The following is a 20,005-nucleotide window of genomic DNA, read 5'->3' as shown; positions in this document are numbered from 1 at the left end:
ATAAAGCCGAGCCCCTCAGCCTGCAGACTGCTTCTACAGACATTAGTGAAAGAATGGGTCGCTCTCAGGAGCTCAGTGAATTCCAGCGTGGTACCGTGATCGGACGCCACCTGGGCAGCAAGTCCAGTCGTGAAATTTCCTCACTACTAAATATTCCACAGTCCACTGTCAGTGGGATTTTAACAAAGTGGAAGCGATTGGGAACGACAGCAACTCAGCCACGAAGTGGTCGGCCACGTAAAATGACAGAGCGGTCAGCGGATGCTGAGGGGCATAGTGCGCAGAGGTCACCGACTTTCTGCAGAGTCAATCACTACAGACCTCCAAACTTCATGTGGCCTTCAGATCAGCTCAAGAACAGCGTAGAGAGCTTCATGGAATGGGTTTCCATGGCCGAGCAGCTGCATCCAAGCCTTACATCACCAAGCGCAATGCAAAGCGTGGAATGCAGTGGTGTAAAGCGCCGCCACTGGACTCTAGAGCAGTGGAGACGTGTTCTCTGGAGTGACCAATCACGCTTCTCCGTCTGGAAATCCGGTGGACAAAGTCTGGGTTTGGCGGTTACCAGGAGACGGTACTTGTCTGACTGCACTGTGCCGAGTGTAAAGTTTGGTGGAGGGGGGATCATGGTCCAACGTCAGTCTCTGATCTCACAAATGTGCTTCTGGAAGAACTTGTGGAAAGCCTTCCCAGAAGAGCTGAAGCTGTTATAGCTGCAAAGGGTGGGCCGACGTCATATTAAACCCTATGGATTAAGAATGGGACGTCACTCAAGTTCATACGCGCGTGAAGCCAGACGAGCCAATACGTTTGGAAACAGTGTGTAATGCATTTGTTTCATTGCACTTGCATTATTAACTTTCCAGGAGAAAGAAATAACTTTCTTCACGTTGAACTAAAGTTAAACAGAGGTTTATGCAGCAAAACTATTCCAAGTCATTCTGGACCACTTCTATTATAACATCTCCATACAGCATAAAACCTGCATCATCAAACAAATATCCAGAAAATTGAAACAAACAGTAGAGGCAGTGACAGCGAACTTAAATACAGACAAAAACACAGTGAACTGTCGCTGATTTCCAAAGAAAAAATGAGCGCGTTCGCTACAGAGATCAGACGTCCATACGACAGATTTTTATTTATTCGCTGGTAAAACAAAACGTGCCGTAACTTTCACACAGGCCACATTTCAGGTTTCATTTTTCACCCCGGGACGACAAACACAGCACATGAACAGCGGCTGCGTACTAAAACGTGCGCTTCCCTGTGGACGACGTTCAACTTATTTACACTCGGAAAATCAACAGCAGCATGGAATTCGCCCAGGGGGTGCTCAAACTTTTGCACACAACTGTATATCGAAGTAAATGTATCACGTAGGCTCTAAATTCATCTTAATGGTGACCCTAATCGGTCCCACGACGGGGAAATTTGACCTTAACCAATCCGTGCAGTGAAGCACCACATACACTCTAGTGATCCCACACACACACTAGGGGGCAGCGAGCACACTTGCCCGGAGCGGTGGGCAGCCCAATCCACGGCACCCAGGCAGCAATTGGGGGTTAGGTGTCTTGCTCAAGGGCACTTCAGTCATGTACTGTCGGCTCTGGGGATTGAACCGGCGACCTTCCAGTCGCAGGGCCGGTTCCCTAACGTCCAGCCCAGGTGATTCAATATCGAAAAAATACTTTTTTTTTTTTTGTTTTCCCCTTTGATATAAATGAAACCAATCAGCCAAAACATGTTTTGGCGCCATATATCAGCTTATAGGGTTCAGCGTTGAGGCTATTGACGCGTCTAGTTGTTCTAAGGTACGGTAGTCCATGTTTATGGAGAACAGTGTGTTACACAGTCTCTGAGAGTCTTTGTAGGACGGCTTAACAACTGACTGATGAATGCAGTCGGCACTATGCTGACTGGTGGTTGGTTAGTGTAGTGTAGTGGGTAACAACTCTGCCTTCTACACTGTAGACTGGGGTTCAGTCCCCACCTGGGCAAACACCCTACACTACCCCAATAAGAGTCCTTGGGCAAGACTCCTAACATCACCTTGGCCTCCCTGTGTAAAATGATCAAACTGGATCAGAGCACCAGCCAAATGCCATAAAGGTAAAAATGTAGGCTAATTGATGGGGTATAAACACCCATTACTTGTTAGCAACATTAGCTAAGAAAGGGTAAGAAAAACACCAAAGAAGCAAAAGTTCATACGCACAGAAACCGCACGAAGGACGCACACCGAGGGGATCGGACTTTTTACCAAACTACCACTTTAATTTAACCTCAAGACGGACTCAAAATAAGACGCTTCCACGCAATTGGCCGTCGGATCTACCCAAACCACAACACACACACAACAGCGCAGCACAACGCGGAGCTCCACCGCCGAAGCATCCCGACTCAGACACCCCACCCCCCCGCGGCCAGCCTGTACCTGTCTCCGAGTTCACCATCCAAACAGCTCGATCCTCAGCAGGACATTCTCCTCAGGGCAGCGGCGGAGCGGGGGGCACTCAGTGCCTCATTACTCACTCGCCCTCTTCAGAGAGAGAGAGAGCGGGGACTCAGAACCACTGCGCCTCACTCAGCACACACACCAGCAGAACACGGACACACACACCCACACACACACTCACACTCACACTCACACTGGAGGCAGCGTGCTAAATCAGCTCGATCCGAGAGTGTGTGCGGAGAGGATGTGGAGGCGGACCCTCTCAGTCTTACTCACCAGCAGCCAGCCCACTGCAACCATCAGCTAGGGTAACTCCCTCACACGCTTGTTTTTATACGACACACACACACACACACACACACACACACACACACACACACACACACACACACACACAAACGCGATGAATAACCTGCCATATTACGCTTTTCTGAGCACGCTGTGATCGTCGGTGCTTAAAGAACACATCAACTACAAGTTTCAGTGCAAAGTGAGCAAAATCAGCCCTGATTAACTGGATTTAGTGCAGTCTGTGAAACAGTCAAACCCAGTGCAACTGTGGGGTCATTAGTATTACTATTATTATTAAGGCGGCGCTAAATTTAAGGTGGAACTGCAATTAACGTGGCACTGAATTTAAGGTCGGCACAGAACTTAAGATGGACCTCCGTTTAAGATGGCACTAAAATTAATGTGGCACAGAATTTAAGGTGGAATTCCATTTAAGGTGGCAATGAATTTAAAGTGAAACTGCAATTAGCATGAAAATTAAAAAGGTGGCACTAAATTTAAGGTGGAATTCTCTTTAAGGTAGCACAAAAATTAAGATGGCACAGAATATAAAATGGAACTCCTTTTAAGGTAACACTAAAATTAATGGGGCAATGAATCTAAGGTGAAACGACAATTAACACAGCAGGAAAATTAAGGTGGCGCAGAATTTAAGGTGGAACTTTATTACCATGCATTACCATCCACCTTGGATACCGCAGCATCCACTATTTTAACAACCATCAACAGTCTCCCACCATTTAAACGTTTTTCAGCTGGCGTTTTCAAGCCAACTTAAAGTTCGTTCACCAATATTTCTTCTTTTGTAGTTATTTTGTTTTTTTTTTATACTACAAAATCCATTTTGTCTGTTTCCACTTATTAAATCTCAGACAAATTAAATATTGTTTTATACACACATATACAGACATACACACACACACACACACACACAGGCATATGGTCATGCTATAGACCCATTGCCAATGGCGAGCTGATAAGCATATTACTGACAGCCTCATCTTCAATAAAGTAATTCTCTTGTAAAATGAACTCTTAAGGCAAGTTAATGTAATGCAAGAATTTACTGGACCCTTTCAGTTGATCAGTTCATCATAATATTCAAAATTTCTGCATAATTAAACAGTTATGATGTAAACAGAGCCAATCAGAGCGGTTTGGAGTGAAACACTCTTCTAGAGAAAGAACCGTTCACAGTGGTGGTGATGGGAACCAGACGTCCCTCTAAAAGCTCCTACAGAAAGTTCCTACATGAACTGGTTCTGAATTCACTGCCTGATGACTGAGACGCTGTTTTATGAGAGTTTAGAGAACTTCAACTCCATTCATGGTGGAGGGAGACATGCAGGGCGCTGTGCGGCAAAATAGTCCCCAAAGAAAACTCATTATTCCAGATTTTTTAGAACTATTAGAACTATTAGAACTGCGTGGATGTAAAATTGACTTTTCAATGTTTAACTTATAAGTTGTCTGACCAGTGGTAGGATGGTCCCCCCTTTAGATGTGAGTCTTGGTCCTCCCGAGGTTTCTTCCTCCTCCAGCTCTGAGGGAGTTTTTCCTTGCCTCAGCGCTCACGGGGGTTCTGTATATTCTGTATATTATGTTCAGTGTTTTGTCTGATTCTCTGTGCTGTGATTCCCATTTTTGTAAAGCTGCTTTGTGACAACATCAGTTGTAAAAAGCGCTATATAAATAAATTTGATTTGATTTTGATTTGAGATTTTCCACTGTTTTCCATCATCAACATTCCATATAAGCTCAGAAGACTCGTGTAGGTTCTCTGGTGGTTCTGGATGGTAAATAAAGTGTCTGTATCTGTGTTGTAGTCATGGCGACGCCTGGTTCCCATCACCACCACTGTAAAGACGTCTGAACCAGTTCACACCAAACCCTCTGAATCTCACCGATTACATTTAAAACATGGAGAGTTATGCAGGAATTCTGAAAAATTGGTTTAAGTAACACTTGGCAGCACTGTGGTAAGGACTGTTCACAAACAGCAAGTATGCAGTGAGAGTCATGTAGGTTTCTCAAATTGAAAAAATTATATATATATATATATATATATATATATATATATATATATATATATATATATATATACACACACACACACATACATACATACATACATACATACACACATACACACATACACACACACACAAAAAAAAAAGCAAACAGCATTAGGCTAAACCTCTTCCTAATTTTAACCAAAGGAAATGTAAAAAAAAATTAATGTTGCTTTTCTCTGGTTTTGCTAAAGTCAGAACAGTCCTGTCCTGAAAACGTACAAAACAAACACACAGATACTCAGCTACTGAAGGGAGTGACACTTTCTAACAACCCACACACCCTCAACACACACACACACACACACACACACACACACACACACACACTCCACTGATTACCACATGAATTTAAACGCTTCCTCAGGTTTAACCTGCTGCAGCGGCGGCGGCTCACAATCACACAGAGACGCAGGAGGATAAACAGCACACAGTTCACACAAACACGGCAACACACTCTGCCTCACAGAGTCACACGCCAGCGCTACCTCACACGCTAATGCGTACAACAGCGCCAACACAAACACCGACTCACACGTTAGCGCTACCTCACACGTCGGGGTGCGCGTTACTACAACATCCGCTACCTCACACGCTAACACAAACGCTACCTCACACGCTAACAGAAACACTACCTCACACGCTAACACAAACACTACCTCACACGCTAACACAAACACTACCTCACATGCCAAGCATTAATACAGACACGACCAGAAACAGACGCTACCTCACACGCTAACACAAACGCTACCTCACACGCTAACACAAACATTACCTCACATGCCAAGCATTAATTAATAAAGACACGACCAGAAACAGACGCTACCTCACACGCTAACACAAACGCTACCTCACATGCCAAGCATTAATACAGACACGCCCAGAAACAGACGCTACCTCACACGCTAACACAAACACTACCTCACATGCCAAGCATTAATACAGACACGCCCAGAAACAGACGCTACCTCACACGCTAACACAAACACTACCTCACATGCCAAGCATTAATACAGACACGCCCAGAAACAGACGCTACCTCACACGCTAACACAAACACTACCTCACATGCCAAGCATTAATACAGACACGCCCAGAAACAGACGCTACCTCACACGCTAACACAAACACTACCTCACATGCCAAGCATTAATACAGACACGACCAGAAACAGACGCTACTCAACTCAACTCAACTCAAATTTATTTGTAAAGCACTTTAAAAACAACAGAGGCTGCAACAAAGTGCTGAACACTGCAGGTATAAAACAGACATATAGACCTGTAAACCAATAAAACCATACCAATAAAATAATATAAGCTATAAACAGTAAGATAATAAATAAAAATAAAAGTAAACATAAATAAAGCCATACACAAATAAGATGCAGGAATAAAATTAAGTTACATGAAAGGCCAAGGAATAGAAGTGGGTTTTGAGGCTGGTTTTAAAAGTGGACAAAGAAGAGGCCAGTCTAACAAAAACTGGCAGTTCGTTCCATAATTTCGGAGCTGCTATTGAAAAGGCTCGATCCCCTCTGAGCTAAAGCCTCCTCCAGGAGTAGCTGATCAGCTGACCGGAGGCACCGTGTGGGCACATGCAGATGCAGGAGCTCAGAGAGGGAAGGCGGGGCAAGTCCATTTAAGGATTTAAAAACAAATAAGAGAATCTTAAAACGAATTCTAAAATGCACAGGCAGCCAATGGAGGGAGGCCAGAATGGGAGTTATGTGCTCCCTCTTGCGCTACCTCACACACTACCTCGCTACCTCACTACCTCACGTGCTATCGCAAATCAGTACCACAGATGCTACCTCACACACCGCATCACACTGTAATCTTACTGCACTGCTGCCACCATCAGGTGGGAGGAAGAACTGCAGCATACTGGCTGGGGGGAAGCTTATAATCTAAAACTGAAGCCCCGGGCAGATTAAAACCTGTCCACAGGATTTTGGACATCCTTGACATGCCATTCTTGAGCTCTTATAAAAAGGTGATATTTAGCAAATACAGCGTGTTTATTAATTTCTGAATGGTGAACAGCCAATACCTTCCTCTGAGCTTCTCTCACTTACTGTCAAACAACAGTCAATGCAAATACCTAGGCATATCATGGCAGCCAATCAGATTGAAGCGGGCGTGGTTTAAGCTGGGGACACACCCACATGACTTACATGACTTCTAAACAGTTTATAAATCCTAGAGCTAGTGATTTTTTTTTTTTTTGGGGGGGGGGGGGGGGGGGGGGGGTTTCCTTCCTTTCAGTTTATCTGAGGCAACCCGAACTGCGCGAAAGACAATCGTGAACATTTTACAACATAAACAGTAGCAGGAATGAACTCTGACCTCGTGTTTAAAGAGAAACTCCACCCTAAGACCTTTTCCCCTTTAACAGCTGAAATGCTCTGCTCTGTAATAATAAAACATACCAGCCTTGCTTCAAATGTGAACCCAGTTTCCAAACTATAAAAACATTATTTTTATCGTGACCAGTTCCGCCTCTGCAGCGCCCCCTCTGGTTCAACTCTGTTAGAGGCCCGGATGACGTCTTCGTACTGAAGCACAATGACACGTCACAGTACGCAAATCAGTCAAACAACGTTATCGCCCCCTAATGACGTCCGATTCACGCCACACTCAACTATAAAAGCACAGGAGCCAAGAGCGAGGCGATAACCACCCTCACACGCTGGGCTAACATGCCAGCTGTCTGTAACCCAGTTAGTCTGAGCCGAGTTTGTAATAAAGACGTTGGACTGATTAAGTGAGGATTCTTGCGAGTCTCCATTAAGCTGCCGGTGTTGCATCCGATTCAGGTTTCCTTTCACAACTCGAACCAGAACCAACGGTAAGCAACAGTGGAACTACGGAAATCCGGCATTTTCCCACTTTCCATAGTTCCAGCGCTGCTTGCCTTCGATGTCTGTTCAGTGAGTGGCGCCCGAGGATCGATTTATGAAAGGGAACGTGAATTTGAGGCAGAACTGACTCGGGTGTAACACCGGTAAGTGGATTGAACAGCTTGCAGAATGCAAGGCCCCTGGCTGACCGGTGATGCCGTCTGAGACCTTGATGTTAAACTGAATGAAACTTAGGAGTTCAAAGAAATCCACTTTATTCATGAAGAATTCAGGGAATATAAGAAATCAGGACTCGGGTTACACAGTGGTTGGATAGTGTAGTGGGTAACACCTCTGCCTTCTACGCTGTAGACTGGGGTTCAATCCCCTGCCTGGGTAAACACCCTACACTATACCAACAAGTGTCCTTGGGCAAGACTCCTAACACCACCTTCGCTGTCATGGTTTTAGGGAACGTTCTACCATCCGGCGCCTCTGCCGCTCACTGCTAACCGTTCTCTGGCTCTACGTTAACTCGAGTCAGTGCCTGATCAGAAACATCTTCCCTCGCCGAAGCTGGGATGGTAGCAAACCGTCAACCTAGTGAGACTCTCAGCTGCAAAAGTGCCGTTTGATTTGGTTTCTCTCCAGATTTTGTGGTAGCTAACGTACGCTAGCTATAAAACACAGCAGCCCGGTTTCCCTCCCAGCCACACCGCTACATCACTGCAGTGCCCCTCCCAGCGTGCCCCACCCATTTATGGGCATTTTTCAGTTGAGCCAGGGGTGGAGTCAGCTGGGAAGGGTGTGGTTACTTTTTAAACCAGATTTGGACCAAAAGAGTCAACAGAACCAGAACCAGAACCAGAAGCAGAAGTTATTGGCCGGGTCTGCTGCGCATACAAGGAATTTGGTTTTGATTACAGGAGCACAGAATCAGACAGACAGTCACATGTAGGGAATAAGATCAAATAAACACTAAATAAAATAAAACATGCATTCCTGCCGTCAGTCAGACACACACACACACACACACAGACACACACACACACACACACACACACACACACAGAGTCACACACTCACACACTCACAGTCATACCTGTAAACCTTACAATGTGCAAAGTGCTGAGTGGGTGTATAGTGGCAGAAAAGGGGATCAACGAGGTGACAGACGAGTGGGGTAATAAGGCGAGTAAGTGGTGTAATAAGGCGAGTAAGTGGTGTAATAAGACGAGTAAGTGGGGTAACTGATAAGTGGGCTAAAAAGGCGGGTAAGTGGGGTAAAAAGGCGGGTAACTGGGGTAATAAGGCAGGTAAGTGGGGTACTAAGGCGGGTAACTGGGGTAAGATTGCAGGTAACTGGAGTACTAAGGTGGGTAAGTGGGGTAACTGATAAGTGGGGTAAAAAGGCGGGTAAGTGGGGTAATAAGGCGGGTAAGTGGGGTAACAGATAAGTGGAGTAAGATTGCAGGTAACTGGGGTAAGAAGGCGAGTAAGTGGGGTAAGATTGCAGGTAACTGGGGTAAGAAGGCAGGGAAGTGGAAGGCGGGTAAGTGGGGTAAGAAGGCGGGTAAGTGGGGTAAGAAGGCGGGTAAGTGGGGTAAGAAGGCGGGTAAGTGGGGTAAAAATTGCGGGTAACTGGGGTAACAGATAAGTGGGGTAAGAAGGCGGGTAAGTGGAAGGCGGGTAAGTGGGGTAAGGCGGCGAGTAAGTGGGGTAAGAAGGCGGCGAGTAAGTGGGGTAAGAAGGCGGCGAGTAAGTGGGGTAAGAAGGCGGGCAAGTGGGGTAAGAAGGCGGGCAAGTGGGGTAAGAAGGCGGGCAAGTGGGGTAAGAAGGCGGGTAAGTGGGGTAAGAAGGCGAGTAAGTGGGGTAAGAAGGCGAGTAAGTGGGGTAAGAAGGCGGGTAAGAAGGCGGGTAAGTGGGGTAAGAAGGCGGGTAAGTGGGGTAAGAAGGCGGATAAGTGGGGTAAGAAGGCGAGTAAGTGGGGTAAGAAGGCGAGTAAGTGGGGTATGAAGGCGAGTAAGTGGGGTAAGAAGGCGGGTAAGTGGGGTAAGAAGGCGAGTAAGTGGGGTAAGAAGGCGGGTAAGAAGGCGGGTAAGTGGGGTAAGAAGGCGAGTAAGTGGGGTAAGAAGGCGGGTAAGTGGGGTAAGAAGGCGAGTAAGTGGGGTAAGAAGGCGGGCAAGTGGGGTAAGAAGGCGGGTAAGTGGGGTAAGAAGGCGGGTAAGTGGGTTAAGAAGGCGGGTAAGTGGGGTAAGAAGGCGAGTAAGTGGGGTAAGAAGGCGGGTAAGAAGGCGGGTAAGTGGGTTAAGAAGGCGGGTAAGTGGGGTAAGAAGTCGAGTAAGTGGGTTAAGAAGGCGGGTAAGTGGGGTAAGAAGGCGAGTAAGTGGGGTAAGAAGGCGGGCAAGTGGGGTAAGAAGGCGGGTAAGTGGGGTAAGAAGGCGGGTAAGTGGGGTAAGAAGGCGGGTAAGTGGGTTAAGAAGGCGGGTAAGTGGGGTAAGAAGGCGAGTAAGTGGGGTAAGAAGGCGGGTAAGAAGGCGGGTAAGTGGGGTAAGAAGGCGAGTAAGTGGGGTAAGAAGGCGAGTAAGTGGGGTAAGAAGGCGGGTAAGAAGGCGAGTAAGTGGGGTAAGAAGGCGGGTAAGTGGGGTAAGAAGGCGGGTAAGTGGGGTAAGAAGGCGGGTAAGAAGGCGAGGAAGTGGGGTAAGAAGGCGGGTAAGTGGGGTAAGAAGGCGGGTAAGTGGGGTAAGAAGGCGGGTAACGTGCGGTCTGAAGCCGGAACTGTTTGTGTGTAATATTTGAACTTGGCACTGGTGGCTTGGGGGAAGAAGCTCCTGGAAGTGAACTTTTACCAGTTTAATCTCTTTTTTCTCCCTGATTAATTCAGTTAAATCAAAGTTAAATCAGTCGAGTATCTGCTTCCTGTTTTCCGCTCCAAACCGATTCACAAACACCGCAGATCTATAATCAGCAGCGCGGCCGGGTTCTGTACTTAGACTGGGCTGAAGCTCCTAAGCGTGGATTTCCTGAGGCCTGCGTTTCTGCCATTAGCCCAAACAGAAGGAGCTCAGGCAGAGGCATAACGGCTGTTTACAGAAGAGCCACACCTGTTCCTTCCTCTGCTCCAGACGCTTTGAAGAAACCCTCACAGAGCCCAGCGTACGACCAGAAACACAGCTGCTGGCAAATAACAGCCAGGCTAACACAGCTACGCCAATAACCACCAACAGAATAGACACGCACAGCACTGCCTCGCTCGGCCGACGTCGGGCGGGATTCATTCATGATTTCACATCATTTTTATGCCTTTGTTTTAAGCACAATATGCAAACACATCACAAAACCACTGGGAATCCTTGTGGGATCAGCCAATCCGGACTAGCCCAGCCACTGAGCTAAAGGGAGCACGTAAGCGAGCGTCAGTCTCGAGTGTTTGAACAAAGCTGTAAAGAAAGCCGCGATTCCATCTTTACTGAAAGGGGAACTCCACCAATTTTTTTAAATTTCTGCATAAATGAACAGCTAGAATGAATTCCATGCTGGTCTGGCGCTGGTTCAGCCGGACACCCAGCATAGTCATACTGGTTGACCAGCATACCAGCATCGAAAAACTCGTCATTTGCTGGCCTATGCTTGTTATTCGAGCGGTTTGGTGTGAAATGCTCCATTCTAGAGACACCTAGAGTCAGTATTAGTTCACAGTGGTGGTGATAGGAACCAGACGTCCCCTCTAAAAGCTCCTCACAGAAAGTTCCTACAGGAAATGGTTCTGGATTCACGGCCTGATGACCGAGACGCTGCTTTGCGGTAGACGTGTGATAACGTTATGGCCTAAAACATAGTTATCAATTTATGTTAATATATTCATGGTGGAGGGAGACATGCAGGGCGCTGTGCGGTAAAATAGTCCCCAGAGAAAACTGATTATTCCAGATTTTCCACTATTTTCCATCATCAACATTCCATATAAGCCCAGAAGACTCGTGTAGGTTCTCTGGTGGTTCTGGATGGTAAATAAAGTGTCTATATCTGTGTTGTCGTCATGGCGACGCCTGGTTCCCATCAGCACCACTGTAAAGACGTCTGAACCGTTTCACACCAAACCCACTCGGAACCTCTCTGTTTACATCTTAACCTCTGGATTATGCAGAAATATGTAGCTCCACTTTACGTGCAAATTGGACACCAAAGATGAGCTTTTCAGCCTTTCCGTCAGAGACATGGAGGCATCTGGCCAGCTACCTTCCTAACTTTAGCATTGTTTAACTCTCTATCAGCAATGATGGGCATCTGCCGTCTCCAGCTAACGGAAAAACAATCAATTCAGCCCTTCCTCAAAAACAAAAAGCCTTAAAGTGGCCCAGTGACCCAATACATTCAAATACATGTACACCGGTCATGCAGAACGTTCTGACCACCTCCTCGTATCTACGGTCACTGTCCATCTTATCAGCTCCACTGACCGTATAGCTGCACTCTGTAGCTCTACAGTTACAGACTGTAGTCCATCTGTTTCTCTGATACTCTGTTACCCTGTTCTTCAGTGGTCAGGACCCCCATGGACCCTCACAGAGCAGGTACTGTTTGGGTGGTGGGTCATTCTCAGCACTGCAGTAACACTGACGTGGTGGTGGTGTGTTAGTGTGTGTTGTGCTGGTCTGAGTGGATCAGACACAGCAGTCCTGCTGGAGTGTTTAAACCCCTCCGTGTCGCTGCTGGACTGAGAATAGTCCACCAACCATAAATATCCAGCCAACAGCGTCCTGTGGGCAGCGTCCTGTGGGCAGCGTCCTGTGACCACTGATGAAGGACTAGAGGATGACCAACACAAACTGTGCAGCAGCAGATGAGCTGCCGTCTCTGACTTTACATCTACAAGGTGGACCGACAAGATAGGAGTGTCTAATAGAGTGGACAGTGAGTGGACAGACAGAGACAGAGAGAGAGAGAGAGAGAGAGAGAGAGAGAGAGAGAGAGAGAGAGAGAGAGAGAGAGAGAGAGAGAGAGAGAGAGCGAGCGAGACAGAGAGAGAGAGACAGAGAGAGAGAGACAGAGAGACACAGAGAGAGAGAGACACAGAGAGAGAGAGACACAGAGAGAGAGAGAGACACAGAGAGAGAGAGACAGAGAGAGAGAGACAGAGAGAGAGAGACAGAGAGAGAGAGAGAGAGACAGAGACAGAGACAGAGAGAGAGAGAGAGAGAGAGAGAGAGAGAGAGAGAGAGAGAGAGAGAGAGAGAGACAGAGACAGAGACAGAGAGAGAGAGAGAGAGAGAGTATATAGATAGAGAGTTAGAGAGAGGGGAGGGCATAGAGAGAGAGAGAGAGAGAGGGCAGGAAGCTGTGGCTGAGTTTACAGCAGTGCAGAGACATGCAGTGAAATCACGCAGCAGGTAAGAGTGCAAGTGTGTGAGTGTTTGGGGAAGTGCGTGGGTTCTCCGTAAACTGTCCCAGGACCCAATATACTCAAACGCTCAAAGCCAGATCCCTGCCTGAACGTCGAAATCGCTGTTTGAATTGAATTGTTGAATACCAGCCGGAACGGCTCCTCGAATGCCGGAACGGCTCTTCGAATGGAATTACTGCTTAAATAACAGAATCGCTGTTTGAATGCCAGAACTGCTGCACGGATACCGAAGTCGTCGTTTGAATTATTGCTCGAACACTTGAATCGCACAAAGCCGGAACCCGCTGCTCGCAGAAAGCCGGAACCCGCTGCTCGCAGAAAGCCGGAACCGCTGCTGGACTGCCGGAATCATTGCTCAAATGTTTGTATCATTGCTCGAATGAAGGAATCACTGCTGAAATGGCAGAATTGTTGCTCGAACGCTGAAACACTGTACACTGAAATATACACTCAAACACGGAAATTAACACTGGAATACAGTCCCTGAGTAGCAACATCACTTCCCAAATACTGGAACTACTATTTGAATAAATATTTCATTAGTACACTATTCAATGACTCGGTTACTCTGAGAAGAAAAAAACAGCAATTCTCCTTTAAAAATATGAACATTAAATGTGACTGAAATGCCCATCTGTGACTGGCGCATGCACAGCACTCACTCTGTATGCACCTTTTTAGGGCACTAGATTGTGTGTGTGTGTGTGTGTGTGTGTGTGTGTGTGTGTGTGTGTGTGTGTGTGTGTGTGCGCGTGCACTTTGCTCCATGTCATGCAGGATAGAGCCTAGACGCTCTCTCTTACAGCTTCTCTCTGTCTCTCTGGTTACCTGCCCGTTTCCTGTTCTGCTTTGTGTCTTTGTGTCTCTCAGATGGATGAGGCTTTTTTTTTTTAAACATCCTTTTCCGACTGACCTGATTCCCCTCAGCATGTCTGTGCGTTTCTGCACTGTTCTCCACTCCGGCTCTGATAAACGGACTCCAACAGCAGCACATTCACACTCAGACTGACCGCACAGGACCGCAACTCACCCTCAGCTCACAGTGGCTACCCGTCCTAACGCTGAAGGTTCATTTCTCTCTCAAATTCTGCACGATTAATACCCCGAAGATGCGGAACGGGTCGTTCAGAGCGGTTCAGAGCGGTGTGGGGTGAAACGCTCAGTTCTACTTAAACCTCCCGAGTCAGAGCTGTTCACAGTGGCGGTGATAGGAACCAGACGTCCACCTCTAAAAGCTCCTCGTTATGCCTGACATGTTTTAGGATAAGCATCTGCCCTAAAGCTTTCACTCATGGTGGAGCGATACAAGAAATCAGAGTCTCTACAAATCAGCCATTGCATGCCAAACCACTCCGAACGACCCTGTTTACGTCATAAACACTGGATTATTTGAAAATTTGGTGGATTTCTCCTTCAACTGCAGTGTGTTTCCCTTACAACTCCAGTTTTAACAGTTCAGACGTCTGGTTCCCATCACCACCACTGTGGCCACTCTGAATGACATCTTAACTTTAATGATGCAGACATTTCGGAAGTTTGGTGGAATTCTCCTTTAACTGCAGGTTGGGTCACTTACTTTAACAAGCACTCAATAAATCGCACGTTTCTGTTCGGTAACTCTGTTTTCTGTCTGTTTAATGTTTAAAATTAGTGTAATTTTAAAATATACAGAACATTCTTCTCATAGAAGTAGCTCATTAACATCACAAATACCAATTTCCATAACCTCAGGTACGACGACACCCTTATAAACGACTTTTATCTATTATTTCATCGTTGTTTTGACGTTTTGGTCATTGGCAGATCTGTGTTGGGGGTTTATGAGGCAGGTGAGGTGAGAAGGGCAAGTTAGCACTGAACCTGAACCAGACGAAAGACTCCGGGAACTTAAATCTGTGTTTTCTTTCTAATTAGGCTCATATAAGCCCTTTTCACAAGACATGGAAGTGTGTAAACACTGGATGAAACAAGTTATTAACCTCAGAAATACCAGCGTTCATATCCACTTCAGCCACCACAGAAAGGCGAGTCACCTTACATTCATCTTAGTTTCAAAGACTGAAATTCGTGTCCAGAACGGCGAGAGACCAAATGACATAAATGATTCGTGACAAAACTCCTTCACAGATATCAGAGCACAGTAACGTCTGCAGAGCGATAAAATCGATGGAGGTGAAAATCACTATAACCAAAATACTGGATTAGCCACGTTAGCTGGAGACGTAGAAACGGCTCGCGACAATAAACTGATCAGCAAAAGGTTAACATGCACACATCCCAGCAGGGGGCGCACCGGGTCGTCAGGGTCCGTAGCGCCACTGTGGACGTTTCCTTATTGGCATTTATAGTCCCTCCAGCTGGTTTCCTGATGCAACGGTTATGGTTAATTATGGTTAATCTGCAACGAGAAACTGTCAAACGCCAAAAAGTCGTGAGGCTGAAGTCGCTTCTTATTCGAATTTTCCCGTTCCACCTTAAAAGCTCCTGCAGTTACACTCTGCCAGCTCAGGCACCATTTAAGGTGGAACCACCGGCTCCAGTGAATGAACATCTGCTCACCGCTGAGCTCTCGCTCTCTCAGACAGCTTTTGAGGGGGGAAATGAAAACCGTGCCACTGAAAGCGGCTGCAGGAGCGACTTTAGAGCTTTTACTCCGTATAACAAAGTTTATTCCTTTATTAACTCCACAAACTCCTCCTCTGCTCGATCACTTGAGTGAGCTGCACACGCTCAACTCATCATCATAACTGATTCAGAGGAAGCAGCACTGCTGAGTCTGATCCACTCCATCCAGCACAACACACACTAACACACCACCACCACGTCAGCGTTACTGCAGTGCTGAGAATGATCCACCACCCAAATAGTACCTGCTCTGTGAGGGTCCATGGGGGTCCTGACCACTGAAGAACAGGGTAACAGAGTATCAGAGAAACAGATGGACTACAGTCTGTAACTGTAGAACTACAGAGAGCAGCTATACAGTAAGTGGAGCTGATGAAGTGGACAGTGAGTGTAGAAACGAGGAGGTGGTCAGGATGATATATTAATATACACCGGTCAGGCATATCACATTGCAGTAACTCATATTAAACTGAACGTTTCTTAGACCCACCAATCAGTAGTGCCCCCCCCCACCCCCCCACCCCCCACCGATAAAGCCATAAGAAACTCATTAATGCGCAAATAGATCAAATAAAATTACGTTAAACTCCTGTAAACATGCAGTTCCCATCAGACGCAGCCCACAGCAGCCTGTAAATGAATGAACTGCTTCATCCCCACTGAGACAACAAATCTTAATCCCTGATGCAAACTGCTCTAATCTAATGTTAACAGATTAAAACAGATGGATTATGCTGAGAGAACCCTTCTGTGGGTTAAACAGGTTCAAAGAGGGCCATAATGAATTAAAGTGCTGAAATGGGGGGAGGGGGGATAAGGGGAAGGACGCTCGGGGTGGGGTGGGGTGGGGTGGGGTGGGGTGGGGGAGGCATCTCTTGACCATAAACCAAAACCTGTAACATCACAAAACCAATCTAACCCCAAACCAAAAACCTCAAAATGCAAACGCGAGCCTAACCAAAACCCAAACCTCAAACCAGAACTTAGAACTTCAAGCCCTGAAAAGCTTTAATCCCAAACTAGAACCAAAACATAAGACCTAAATGAGCCCTAAACCCAAGTATTAAACTCAAACCAAAACCTTAATATTTTACAAAAAAAAACGGGTACCCAGACCTCACGACCCAAACGCAAACATAAAACCCCTAAATTCAAACCAATCACCAAACCAAACCCTAATCCAAAACTCTAATCCACAACCTAAAATCTCAAAACCTCCAAAACACAAACACGCAACCTAAAAAAGCTCTAAACCCAAACCAGAGCCAAAACCTCAAAACAGGCTAAAAAAAGGCTAAACTCAAACCTAAAACCAAACCTCAAGCCTGAAATTCTTAAACTTTTAAACCTAAAAGCTAAACTTACACATAACATCCATAAATCTCTAAACCAAAACACTAAACCCAAACCAGAACCAAAAACACAAACCATAAACTCACACCTAACCCCAGACTCTAAACTTAAATCCTAAACTTAAGCTCAACATTCATTAAATTCAAATCCTAAATGCTAAACTCAAAGCAAGAACCAAACCTCAAACCTGAAATCCTTAAAACTCCTAAACTCAGAAGCCAAACTCGAACATAAAATCCATAAATCTCTAAATCCAAAAATTCTAAGCCCAAGCCAAACCAAAACCTAAAACCCAGACTCTCAACCTAAATCCTAACATTCACTAAACTCAAACCAAAACCCAAATCTAAAACTAACCCCAAAGTAGAAATTAGACCTCAAAACTCAAACCTAAAGACTCTAAACTCAAACCAAAACCCAATCTTAAACCAAAACTCTAATCTAAAACTAATCCCAAAGCATAAGGCTTCTGAATTTAGCTACTAACCCTAAACTCAAACCTTCAACCCACATCTATAGCCGGGGATGCGCCGATATGAGACTGAACGTCTGCTGACGTTTCATAAACACTTATAAACTGCAGAGATCTGGACTAAATCTGGTACAGAACCGGAAAAAGGTTTGAGAACCGCAGCTCTCCAAAGAACCAGCTCACACCAACCCTCTCTGCATCACCGTTTACCCAAAAATTACCCAAAAAACTCAACTATGTACAAATTCTGAAGATATGGTTGACTTCTCCTTTCAACCACCCAGACGCCTGGTTCCCATCACCACCACTGCGGCCAACGCTGCCTCGGTGGGTCTCTGCAGACCTCCTTCCACACCAAACCACCTCTGAATGACTTTGTTTGCACTTCGGCTGCTTAACCGTGGAGGGAATTCTGAGAGAAGGGTGGATTCCCCCTTCTTCAGACGCCTGGTTCTTATCCCCACCACTGTGAACGACTTTGGCTTGGCCAGTTCCTCAAGAACGCAGAACCCCCTCTGAACGACTTGGGCACAACTTCAGAAGCAACGGTGGACTTCCCCTTTAAACCTTTCAGACGTCTGGTTCCTATCACCACCACTGCGGCCCATTCTGCCCAATTACTTTGCGTCTTAGACGTTTAATTAGGCAGAAAATCTGGAAAATATCGGTGGGATGGCCCTTTAAGCCCAAACCAGTATCGATCCTCATCATCATTAATCTTCATAAAAACTCTCGAAACCGAACATTAGCACTTCAGACCCCGCTTGGGGGATCTGAGGGGATTGCTGGGGGCCAGTTTCGCCCATCAAAAAAGATGATCATGTTTAATAATCATGTTTTTATTGACTTTCTGTGGCTCATACGCTGCTGTTTGCATATGACTTGACTGACTGACTGACTCACTGCCTGCAGCTCCACCTGGCTCTGCTCTGCTGCCCCTCACCTCTGTTTACCCCCAATCCCCCCCGCCCCCTATTCATTACCATCAATTAATAAATGGGCTGCTGTGATTACAAGAGTGTGACCACACGCAAAGACGCACACACAGGCGTGCACGGTCCATTTGCAGGCAAGCTGGGCTGACCAACTACCCCAGCTTGCCTGCTCTGTAGCCATGTGGCTCGTTTTCATGCCCCGCGCACGTGCACGCGCACGCAAGGCGTCGGGGGTCCGAAAAATGTGCTAAAAGGCATAAATAAGGATGAATGATCAAGTTTAGCCTTCACACAAAGTGAGCTTCCAACTTCTCTTTGGAACTCCCCGTTCCACCTTAAACGGTGCAGCAGTTACATTGTGGCGCCTGCACCGTTTAAGGTGGAACGGGGAGTTCCAAAGAGAAGACTTAAATTTCACAAAAAAACATTCCAGCTGTAGTAAAAACAACTTGTTTACTCACCATTGCACCAAACTCGCAGTCCTCTGCGAAACAAAAAATGCAAAAAAAAAAAGTGTATATATATCTACAAAAATATTTTCCGTTTATGAAAACACTTCATCAAACACTTCCCCGCACTTGTGCTTTTCGCTTAAAGCGACCTACTACGTGTTTTCGCTCATGGGCGGCTCTCCAAGCACAAAGATCTGTCTTTTCTTTTTTTTTTTTTAGCAGAAAAAGCATTGTGGCTGCGCAGTGCGCAGGCGCAGAGACGCAAAACGGGTGGGTTTTATTACCTTACCCGTTTTCAGACATCCCGCCCTGCTGAGCTGTGATTGGTTGTCGGTCTGCTTCATCCTGCCCCAGGATTGGGTACCGAATTTCTGGCCAATCCTACAGCAGGAGGGCGTGGTGTTCCCCGAAAACGGGTGCAAAAAAAACAAAATAAGTGTTTGTTTATTGGGTTGCACTTAATAGCAATCATGCAAGCAATGATGATGATGGTAATAACAATAATGTTTGTTTGCATAGCCCCTTTCACACAGGTTCAAGTGCGTTTGCATATCAATAATGGATAAATAATGCATAAATAATCATAATATAGTGAACAGATTGAAGGCTGTGATTGGTGGGGGTGGCACAGATCAATGAAAATACATTATAAGTGTCCCAGAAATTACTTTACGTCATTTGCTGTGAGGTTAAGTCATTTCATCTTAAGTTTAAGCCACTTATTTTGAGATTATACCCCCGCCCAGGGATGTCCGTAGGTTGGTCAGAGCTCTCTAGGGCCGTCGAGGCCTTCAAAGAGGCCAGAGATGAACCGAGAGCATGTGTAATAGTAATACGGTGCAAAAGGAGAGATCTAAGCAGCGTTCATTGTAAAATATGCGCAGCGGGGGCCTCATTTACAGCTCAATGGCTGATGACCTCTCATGTCGGCCCTTGAAGAGTCACTTCGGCTTCCTTTCATGCTTTCTGCTCTGGCACTTGCTAAATGTGTGGGGTGTTTGAGGAGAAGGGAGGGGGGTGTTAGTGATGGTGGTGGGGTGGGGGGGTGGGGGTATAAAAGGCCAGGCTGGTGCCCCGACCTGTCATTTCCAAGCG

The 20,005-nt window shown here is 46.2% G+C and overlaps 2 protein-coding genes across 3 annotated transcripts in view; one reads left to right on the top strand and one right to left on the bottom strand.

Annotated features, from left to right (window-relative positions):
* pald1a (phosphatase domain containing paladin 1a) overlaps positions 1-19,049 on the bottom strand; it is a 125,702-nt gene extending 106,653 nt beyond the window's left edge. Inside the window, exon 1 of one of the 2 annotated variants that reach the window (XM_017720268.2) lies at positions 18,920-19,049. The gene's annotated coding sequence lies outside the window, so the exon portion shown is untranslated. Of the gene's footprint in view, positions 1-2,440; positions 2,664-18,919 lie in introns of those variants that run through there. The other variant, XM_017720267.2, reaches the window with a different exon arrangement.
* On the top strand, positions 7,859-13,951 carry LOC119264933 (LWamide neuropeptides-like). Its single transcript, XM_037543899.1, has 3 exons — positions 7,859-7,880; positions 9,323-10,402; positions 13,944-13,951. The coding sequence occupies exons 1-3, from the start codon at positions 7,859-7,861 to the stop codon at positions 13,949-13,951; spliced, it is 1,110 nt and encodes a 369-aa protein (XP_037399796.1).
* Positions 19,050-20,005: the final 956 nt, after the last annotated feature.

This window comes from Pygocentrus nattereri, chromosome 13, assembly GCF_015220715.1.
Source record: "Pygocentrus nattereri isolate fPygNat1 chromosome 13, fPygNat1.pri, whole genome shotgun sequence".
In the NCBI taxonomy this organism is placed as follows: Eukaryota; Metazoa; Chordata; class Actinopteri; order Characiformes; family Serrasalmidae; genus Pygocentrus; species Pygocentrus nattereri.
The sequence above is the reverse complement of the archived record's forward strand: the minus strand, read 5'-3'. Positions and strand labels throughout refer to the sequence as shown.

Coding starts and splice junctions, on each gene's coding strand:
- LOC119264933 (XM_037543899.1), top strand. CDS start 7,859: ATGCAAGGCCCCTGGCTGACCG. Junction 7,881..9,322: donor GCAAGGCCCCTGGCTGACCG/GTGATGCCGTCT, acceptor CTGGGGTAACAG/ATAAGTGGGGTAAGAAGGCG.